This window comes from Ixodes scapularis, unplaced genomic scaffold (genome assembly GCF_016920785.2).
Source record: "Ixodes scapularis isolate PalLabHiFi unplaced genomic scaffold, ASM1692078v2 PGA_scaffold8__174_contigs__length_109621045, whole genome shotgun sequence".
Taxonomy (NCBI): domain Eukaryota; kingdom Metazoa; phylum Arthropoda; class Arachnida; order Ixodida; family Ixodidae; genus Ixodes; species Ixodes scapularis.
Genome location: NW_024609883.1, coordinates 47,192,530 through 47,202,605, shown reverse-complemented (window position 1 = coordinate 47,202,605; position 10,076 = coordinate 47,192,530). Strand labels below are relative to the sequence as shown.

At 45.6% G+C, this 10,076-nt stretch overlaps 1 protein-coding gene across 1 annotated transcript; it reads left to right on the top strand.

Annotated features, from left to right (window-relative positions):
* The first annotated feature begins 2,468 nt into the window (after window positions 1-2,468).
* On the top strand, window positions 2,469-9,188 carry LOC120839233 (juvenile hormone acid O-methyltransferase-like). The gene is made up of 3 exons (XM_040209489.3): window positions 2,469-3,023; window positions 7,724-7,880; window positions 9,010-9,188. Exons 1-3 carry the CDS (start codon window positions 2,469-2,471, stop codon window positions 9,186-9,188), a joined length of 891 nt encoding a protein of 296 aa, XP_040065423.2.
* The last annotated feature ends 888 nt before the right edge of the window (window positions 9,189-10,076 follow it).

Genomic DNA, 10,076 nt, shown 5'->3' with positions numbered 1-10,076 from the left:
TAGTTTTCGGGGTTTCCCGGTATTTACCGAAAACGCAGAACGCTATATAGCTATAGCACAACAAGAACAACAAAACAATGTCACATCTTCACATATATATATTTGACGCGGGTTGCCTTCCACATTTATTCCGATTTAATCGTTCTTGTGGTCATAGCTAATAGCTAATATTTGAGAGAGGGAGCCTGAATGACTTCGTGGCACAATGCGAAGATAGACCGTTCGCGAAAGCGTGTTTGCGAAGGAGAATCTCCCGACTCTGGACTGCTCGATAATCCATCGGGCAACATTTACAGCCGCGGCCCGCCACATCTTGGGCACTAAGCGGGTGACTGGATCCAAGTTCTCGCCCAACGCAAACGCGACCCTCGTGCCCAGAGTTTATGCTCAAAGAATCCGCACTCGGGCAATTGGCGGAGCATCGTCTAGAGAACCCGTACCTTTGAAAAGTGCATGTTGCACTAACGACTGAGATGCGGAGCTCTGCCTGTCTAGTGTATATTGCCGAAGAGCATTTTCATCGAGCAATAAGTCGTTACTCGAAGATATCGCTCTAGCTTTACGCCAAATGAAGGTTTAATAGAAAAGTGGATGTGCAGAGAACTCAACCAATGTTTATAGCTTTTATTAAATATCTGTTTTTCTTCAATTCCTGAATCATACAAAAAGAGGTCTTTGAACGTGCAGGCTCACGAACACATTTCGAAGTGATCCAATGTGAACGATTCATTAAATGTCACTATAGGCACGGACAGCTTCGGCAACACGGGAAGAAATGGATCCCCGAACGTCTTATGATCACTCCGCAACCACTGAGCTTCCGGAATTAACCGATAAGACAGCGTTATAAACCAGGTTCTGCGTTTGATAAGCTCTCGGTGGCCATATTATACTGTTATAGGCGGAGCCGACGCTACGAGCAGATGCGATCAATCAGACCGAGTCGAAGGCGCACCATCAGGATGTTCGTCGTGTTTCTGTACGTGTTCTATCGTGGCTGAATCAATTATAAACAGAAAAGGCCTAGTGATTGACATTTTTCACGCAGCTTGATCGGTACCATTACCTCGTAGTGTAGGCTGCGTTAGTATTTAAAGGGACACCCAAGTGGCTGTTTGCCGAAGCTTATGTTTGATGGCATATTGTTTGCTGGGCTTTAGTCAATGAAAATGACTAGTTCTCGATGGCAAGAAGTCCTAATAACTAACAGCAATAGGAATACACGGGCACTATTTTCTCTTGGGGAGGGGAAAAAAAGGGGGGGGGGGGGTCTTTTTCGGGTCCCCACCACGTCCATAAAATTTGACCAATGCGAATAGTTAATTGCGTGGGAGATTCCGAACGTTACTATTATTACTTTTCTCAGCCGCGTTGTGCATTATATTTTGACAAAAGAAAAATCAACTCTTGGTGTAGGAGACGTAATGCCGCAATTATTGTTTGAAAAAGCCGTCTGACGGCGACCCCGCTGGTGTCTGCTCCAAGGCGCGTAAAGAGGGTCGTTTCACTTTTTTCGATTCTAATTTTAATGGGTAAATCGGCCGTCCATGAGTGTAATGTTGGGATTGTTAGAATGTTAAGAGCCCGTTAAGAGATTACAAATAGACGATCACAGAATCCGCTTGAGTGCACCTTGGAACTGAAGCGAAGCTCTCTCTTGCCAAAACGTAACTTACGTTGTTAGAATAAGTTACGCACAATAGTCACACTCACACCTGAAAGTTGGAAGCACCACTTTTTAACTTGCAGAATGTTTTCTTACTCTGCTTTGTTTTCTATTCTATTCAAGAAGCCCGCGATCAAACTCGCAGACTTGCATGCTCGCGGTCTTCAGTTTATCCTTCGTAAAGAACAGGTACTACACTTCAAAGCATTAATTATGTTGGTTTAATTTTTAAATTTGGTGCAAGAAATATAATTGTATTTGAAGGTCTTGAGGTCCTTACTTTTTTTCTCCTTATTCATGTTGATCTTGATGTAATCAGTGAAAGTTTGAGAAAAGCAGAATGTGGCCTATAATGTTCACACCTCTAGCTTTGTGACTCTTTCTTCGTCGTGCTTATCGGCTATAATACCACAATCCCTTTGGATGAGTGATAATAAGATGGTGGAGATACCCCTGCGCACCTTGAGCTAGCAGCTACCATAGTTGGTTTATGTATTGCCTAATATAACAGGACCGCTCAGAGCGTTCTGTTAAATTTACTCGGTATCCAGACGGCGCACTCCTCATGTTCTGTGTGTCTATCCTTGTCTATTGTCTTTTGCTGGTTACAGCGAATTTCCTCTTGCAGGTAAACTGTAAATGCTAAAAAAATAAGCAAATATTAAGAAAATATTTTTTGTGACAATCGTACGCAGATTTATATAAAGGTATTTGTGCAATTGCTTTACATTTCAGGGATTTCTACTGAAGCAATCACCAAAACAAGTGTTTTTTCAACCGCTGTCCACACGACCGCGGCAACATGGCCACCACTTCTTCCGATGCCAACGCTGCCGAAAAACTGCCGCTCGAGCCGACGATCGCTCCGCAGCTCTACATAAAAGCCAACAATTACCAGCGTTCCACAAACATCAAAGTGCTCGACTCGCCGCAAATATCGTTTGCTACAAAACCGAACCCTAGTCAGCAGTTCATCGACTTGGGCTGCGGGACGGGCGACTTCACGCTCCAAGAACTGCTGCCGCGCTGCCAGCCCTGCCGCAGGATTGTGGCCACGGACGTCTCCCGGGATATGGTGGAGTACGCCAAGGCGAACTTCGAGCATGCGCAGATCGCGTACGAGGTGCATGACGTCGAAAGCGACATCTCGGGACTCGTCGAGAAGTACGGCAAGTTTGACCGGGTCTACTCGTTCTACGTCCTGCACTGGGTGCAAGACCTCACTGCTGCCCTCCGCAATGTGGCCGATTTGATGACTGACGAAGGGGAGTGCTTGCTGGTGTTCCCGGCTCGCCTCGGTCTCTACAGGATATGGAGAAAACTTGTGGAGATGGATCGATGGAAGCCTTACAAAGGAGTGAGTTTACAAGCTCTTTCAGTCCAGTGCTACACAGAAATCGTGAAATTCTCTTACACGAAACTGATCACTATCACTACACTCGACACTTGTATTAAACTTCATTACAAACGCTATATGGTCACAGTAAAAAAAAAAAAAAGAGCTGACCTATAAAGTGTACAGAAACTCCCTCGCATTATTATGTTAACCAGAACGCGCAAGGCAATTGCTAATTGCCAGCTTGCATTAACTTTTCAAACATAGTACTCCTATGCCATTACTTTGAGCCTAATGCTAGCGTTCATTGACCTCTTCAGCTATTTTGTAAAAATTTCAGTTTTAATTTTAAGTGTTTTAAATAGATTCGCGCATAAAAACAACCTGCAATGTTGACCAGTACAACTACAATAAAAACAAATTGGGCCCACGCAGCCGAGTGCTCACAGGACTTCCCCTGTAACTCTTTTCACGCAGTGATGCCATGGATTAGAGTGCGTTTTATATTTCGCTAAGAATAGGTAAGAACATGACAATATAAAATTTAACTTCATTGCCACAGCGAAATCGGCACATCACTCAGGGTTTCAAAAATTTCAGGAAGGGTTGCTTAAAAAGAAAACACTGAATACCTTGAAACTTTACTCTGAATATCTCCAACACTTGAGCGAAAGCATGTAGGTTGTTCTTCCTTATTTCGTCTGCGGCGTACTGGCGTGGACGGCCGAGCGCGCGCTCTCCTCACCGCTGCGCGTCGTTGAAACGGACGCGTAACGGCCAATGGGAGCCTCGTTCCTTGAAACGATGACGCGCGCCAGCCAATGGGACCGAAGCCGAAATCCATCAGATTTCGGCTTCGCTGCGCTCCATTGAGAGCGAGGAAACTAGGTGCCGTTGGGCGCTGTTTTAAAGCTGGTGCCCTATTGGAAAAACCAGCATGATAATCAAACTGGTCAAGCTGGTAATTAAGGTGGTCAAGCTGGTAATCAAGGTGGTCAAACTGGTCAATGTGGTAATTAAACTGGTTTAGCTGGCAATCAAGCTGGTTTAAGCTGGGCAAGCTGGAATTTAAGCTGGTCAGTCTGGTCTAAGTAAAAACCAGCATGGTCTCACTCGAATCTGGTTTTAGATTCAATCTGGTGTAGCTGGGAGCCAGTCTGGTCTTAACTGGTCAAACTGGTTTTCCATGGAGCCAATGTGGTCAAGCTGGGAGACGAGCTGGTCATGCTGGGAGACAAGCTGGTGAATCTGGTCGAAATAATAATCGTGGTGGTCAAGCTGGTCATGCTGGGAGCGCGCACGCCAAGGTCGGCTAGAGATAGCCGAACTGGCATTGCTGGGAGCGCGCGCGACAAGGTCGGCTGCTGGAACGAGGCCACGTCCTGTTCTTTGTCCTCTCGTTTTTGGTAGACCACCGGGCGCGTCAGGCGCGCTGCAAGCTACCTTTGTGTGCGAGAAAAGAGAGAGAGAGAGAGAGAGTGGTAGAAACGGAGAATCGAAGACGCGTTTGGATAGCTTGGGCACAGGGTTACCAGATTGGGCTATTAATAGCCAAATTGGGCTACTTCTTTTTTTATTTGGCGTCAAAATGTGGCGGTTGGCTATGTGGCTATTTTTGGGCTATTTCAAATCATGACGGAGAAAAATAATTCAACATGACAAACATTAAGACTGCGGGCAATATAAGGGGACACGAAGACACAGAGGTCTCTATTATTTATTTTTCTTGTGCTTGCTTTAGGGTAGAGAGATAAAAGACACTTTAGGATGGACACAAATCAACAGTCCATTTTTTACGGATTCCTGCTTTCAAGGTTTTCTGTGAAGATGTGTAGGCATGACGTCAGGACCACGGCTTTGACCTAGATTCAGTTCTAATGGCATCGCTTCTGTATTCATTGTGGCTTATCTTATGCCTCCAAGTTCACACAAAAAAGGACCTTGCCCCTGCATCCTCCTCCCTGACCTTTCTTTTCATCACCCTACCATTTCCTAGGAAAGAGGTGGATTGGGAGGCTACATCTAGGTCAAAGCCGTGCAAGGGCAACTCTTCGATATTGATGAAACGAGTAATCATGCCGAATTACGCATCACCCGAATGCGCGGACTGGGAAACGAATGTGCTTCATGTACGTGCATGTGGCTTCGGAAGTGTTTTTCTGAATACTCTTGAACAGTCCTCGCTTTGCGAGAAGGACAGAATTGCGCTCTTGGAAGTATGTCGGAGGTTTGTGATTGCGTGTATCAAAAGTGTGATGAAACGCCTCCCTGCGAACATGCAGCTTCTCAACGATTTGTTGTTTCTCAAGCATGGCAGCATCACACAGTTTTCTTTTGACAGTTTTTACAAAGCGTTTTCGCCTTTTATACAGACTTCGGTGATCTCGGCCATGGAGTCCGAGTACAGGCTTCTCCAGACGAATATCAGAGATCTGTCTGATGATTGTTTAGAGCTATTTGGGAAAAATGTAAGGGAGGCAAGAAACAGCTCCGGGGCAGCCATGTTCCCGTTGCTCCCTGCGCTTGGCACCGCGCTTTTGACACTACCCATGTCAAATGCCGCCGTTGAGAGGGTGCTTAGTTAGGTGTCCCTCACGAAGTCGGACCTCAGAAACAGATTGTCCCATTCGACCCTGGAAAGCATCCTGTTTGTGAAGTTCGCATTCCTTGGGAAGAAAGAGTGCTGCAAGGACTTCAAGCCCACAGAATTTTTTGTGCGCTTCAACTCGTAACTGATGTATGAGGTCAGCCAGCCCTGCACGAGCGATTGTTAACTCTATGTGACTGTACAAACTTGTCAATACTTAAAAATGCCGATACTTTTTTGTGTGTGTTTTTCCAATAAAATGTTTCATATACATTTCAAGATGTTGCTGTTCTTGGAAGCTTCTTCTACACAATATATGCAGATGCAGTTCCGGCTCCAGTTCCTACTTGCGAGAGCATAATTTTGAATTTTCTGGACCCTGACACTCAGCTGGATTTTGGCTACTTTTTGGCTATACAAATTTTTTGCATTTGGCTACTTTTGGGCTACACCGTTTGGCATTTTGGCGGTTTGAGCTAAACCTACCTGGCAACCCTGCTTGGGCAGAGGGCAGATCGAAGGGACGGCTGTGTGCGCGTTGTTTGGAGACTAGTTGAACGACGGTGCAAGCGAAGCGGGTTTTGAGAAGACAGCGAGCGGCAGTCCGTTCAGTGCGGGAAGATGTCAGACGTCCCGACTGCGGCGTCGCTTCGTGTCTTCGAACGTGTGTGTGCCCAAGAATGACGGCGGTGCCGAGGAGTATCGCCAATGCCATCCAAGCCACACGGATTTCCTCGCCTCTGCCGACCACGCAAGTTGCCGCTTCGCCCCCATCGCTGGCGGGACCCAGGTTCGCTTCTCTCGTCCGTGTAGTATTTTCGTCTGCTATTGCCTGTTTTTGGCCTGTGTCTAGTATTTTTTTCGTGTTGAGAGATAAGCAATCTGGTTTTATTAACATTGTAGACAATTTGCACCGAGAATCTGTGCGTCGGTTAGTACTGTGTCAGCGCCGAGGATGTGTAGCATTTGAGTTCATGTGAGGCTGCCGCAAGTACGAAAATAATAAATTGGATGCCGAGTTGGCTTTTCTGACGAGCTTGGCTTTTTTATTCTGTGTATTAATTTAAACAGGTTAAACTGGTTGGGAAGTTCACCAGCATGACCAGTTTAACAGCATGACCAGCATGCCAAACTGGGCATGCTGGGGCAATAACCCAGCTTGAAGCTGGGACCAGATCAACCATCATGACCAGTATGACCAGATCAACCAGCATGACCAGCATGCCAAGCTGGGCATGCTGGGGCAATAACCCAGCTTGAAGCTGGGACCAGCTTAAGCTGGTTTTTTCAATAGGGTGACGTCGGCTCGCTCCATGAGGTAGTTAATGATTTCGCATTAAAAAAGAAGGCGATACTATGACTCCGCCATTCAGTAACTCTGGTGAGGACAGCTTTAGATCCGACAGCGGCTGCTTCTGAGAAGAGCCGCGAGGCAGTGAGACCTGATTGAAGTATTATATAAAATATGACGAGTATTATTTCCAATATTTCTTTGCACCCAAAAGGAGCCTGTTTTAGGTACAGGGTGTGGCGTATGCATAGCTTGCAAGTTTCGGCATTGCTGGGTATTAACGTTTTTTTTTTGTTTTTTTTTTTTCTACTTACCGGTTTTTTTGAACTGTAGCTTCCGCGGTGTGAAGCTAACACGGCGAACCGAACGCTCGCGGCGCAGAAAACAATGGCGTTGCCGCAAATGACGTCACATGCAATCTATGTGTATGAGCTAACCCGGCGGCAATCATGCTGAGACGGCACAAAAGTCATGCGGGTAGCCCCAGGCATGTTAAGCTGAAAAAAGCAACAGGTTGGAATAAGTTGCTACATTTCCCTTAAAGTCGGAATACGGCAGTCGGTGGTACAGCTTACAGTACCGGAGACTCCCCATGCCGCATTTTTACCTCTTTCGAGAAGCACTGAATTCGGTCTGTCCATGTTGCCGCTGTCTATACTTTAGTTCATGAAACTTTGGAAACTCGACCCACTTGCAGAAGCGAAATTTCGATTTTACAAGCTTACAACGTAGAAATAGAATACCACCCGACAAAAGCAAGCAAGGACAGCTCAATATTAATGGAGTGAAATTCCACAACAAACTGGATTCACATAATATATTATTTATCTATTTTTATCGCAGGTCATTGAGCGCTTTATTCCGCCAAGCCAGGACATCGAGGGCAGGTCAGGCCTTAACTCGTATATCCTGAGTGTTCTGGAGACGGCCAACCTCAAGCCACTCACATGCCAAGTGCTGACCCAGGACCGAACCGGCATGAATATGGACCAATTCATCCGTAAGTACGAGGGCTGATTTCTGATGTTTTATCAGTCGAATTCTGTGAGAAAACCACTATGTAGAACCGTCAGGATGAATCACCACGAAGGACCGTCATGACTGAACGTCACGTCAAATTCCCCCACTAAATTTAGCCGATAAATCATTGTCACTTGACGTCACTTTCCCCGTTAAATTAAGCGTGAAAACGAAGGTAACGTGACCGTCATGTGAACTCAAGTCACGTGGCGTCTGTTTCTCCGTTGAATTTAGCATGAAAAAAACGTCGCGTGACGTCGTTTTCTCCGCTAAATTTAGCGGGGAAATTGACGTCAGGTGACCACGCCATGTGACCTCCAGTCACATTACGTCAATTTCCCTGCGAGGGGGGGAAATCGATGCAACGTGAACACGTGATGTAACCTCAAGTCACCTGATGTTATTCTTCCGTCTACATTTAGTGGGGAAGTTCATGTCAGGTGGCATGGCCCCTTCACGTAATGTAAAATGGCTCTGCGAGGTCATAGCTTGCGCCGAACACATTCTGTGCTCCCTGATTAAGCTTGTATAGTTCTTTTCTTTTTTTTTTTCATTATCCGATGATTTTTTGTTTTGTCATGAAAACTTTCTTAATATCCACGAGATTTAGATGCGTACTCTAGCAGCTTTTTCACGTAGTCGCCGCATAGATCTATGCTGTTATTAAGATGCGGCACACGTTTTTCAAGTACTCCCCGAAGGAAGATTCCGCCGTTCTCAGCCCCTCCCTTATGCGCCAACGAGGCCGTCACTCGCAAGCATCTTCAGGAAGGACGTACAGGAATCTTTGACGAATATGGCCAGTAAAGAACGTCTGTGACGATTGATGGTCCTATTGAACTCGTAAAGGAATTACTGAGAACCTAAGCGGGTAACTTTGGGAAGGGGGGACCTTCAAACGCTTTGACATTGTCATAATACGTGCCTAAATCTATGCGTTGATTACGCAGCTAGAGTATGTGTCTACCGCGTGGGTTAAAGAGATTGATGGCAGTTTGAAGGGACGATAACTTCGCCTGTGGGACTTTTGCCGAACACAGTTTTCTTCTTATCTCTCTTTTTCCTATCCTAAGTGGCCAAACGTCTGTTCGCATTTACCTCTCTTTCAGAACTCGAAGTCTCACTAAATCCTATTCTACCACTGCTGCCCGAAGTATCCAAGATGAAATTTAAGACCGACATGGCGGATGTCATCCGCAAGTTGTGGACCCAGGAACCAGCCGGGGACACACAATACCACACAGACATCTTTGTGGTCCAGGCCAACAAAATTTCAAAATCAGCCTAAAAAGTTTTTAACAACCAGTTCTAATTATGTATAAGCCATTCACGTGCATCTAACGCGAAAGAAGCACAACTGTATGGCTCTAAAGTTTTTCGCACAGAAAAAAAGAATAAAAAAGCACTTATACTCACACTGTAAGAACTTCTGAGCGATAGCTCTCCCGCAGAGCACTTCCAAGTACCAATCTTTGCAATGTGCGGTACGAGCTCGGCGAGTTACCGAGGCTGTTAATATCTTTAAACATATAAAGAACTCACTGTGGCACTGAGCGTTACGTTTCCCCATGCTCTTTGCAAAGGTGCAGACTAAAGTTCTTGTCCCATACCTATTACCAACAATGATTTGCTCCTGCAGGTACTTTGCGGGAGAGTAGTCCCTCCAGATATCTTAGACTGCAGACTGAAAGCCCCAAGCAAAGCTTGTATTTAGAACCAATCACAATGTCATAATTTATAAACAAACAAAACCTTACGACTTTGTATTTCAAAATATTTAACAGACCTTGCCGGAGTACTCTCTGGGATGATGCCGATTAGGGCACCACTAGAATCAAGGTAAATCCTGCAGTTCGTAAGTTTATGCGGTGCCGGATGTATGACTGAAAAAATGCAATGAAGTGACAAAGGCGTGATTGGATGTTTCGGTAACGTATATTACACATCGCGGATTTTAAGAGGACTACAATGAAGGTTGTTTATGACCGGCGTGTCAATACAACCGATGTCTCGTTTGCGTTTATCTTTGGAGTGTCGCATTCCTACCCAGGAAGATACAAGAAGTCTCAACAAATGTACTACGCGTCTCTACGTTCAAAGCGAGCCGTCGCCGACACTGTAAGTCTGCTTGCCCTACTAGAACAAAAAAAGTTACACAAAACATGAGGGAAGAGGA

What these genes read in the sequence shown, in the direction of transcription:
- LOC120839233 (XM_040209489.3), top strand. Translation starts at nt 2,469, where the DNA reads ATGGCCACCACTTCTTCCGATGCCAACGCTGCCGAAAAACTGCCGCTC. An exon ending in GATGGAAGCCTTACAAAGGA is followed by an intron (nt 3,024 to 7,723) that starts GTGAGTTTACAA and finishes TTTTTATCGCAG; the next exon opens with GTCATTGAGCGCTTTATTCC. An exon ending in GAATATGGACCAATTCATCC is followed by an intron (nt 7,881 to 9,009) that starts GTAAGTACGAGG and finishes CCTCTCTTTCAG; the next exon opens with AACTCGAAGTCTCACTAAAT.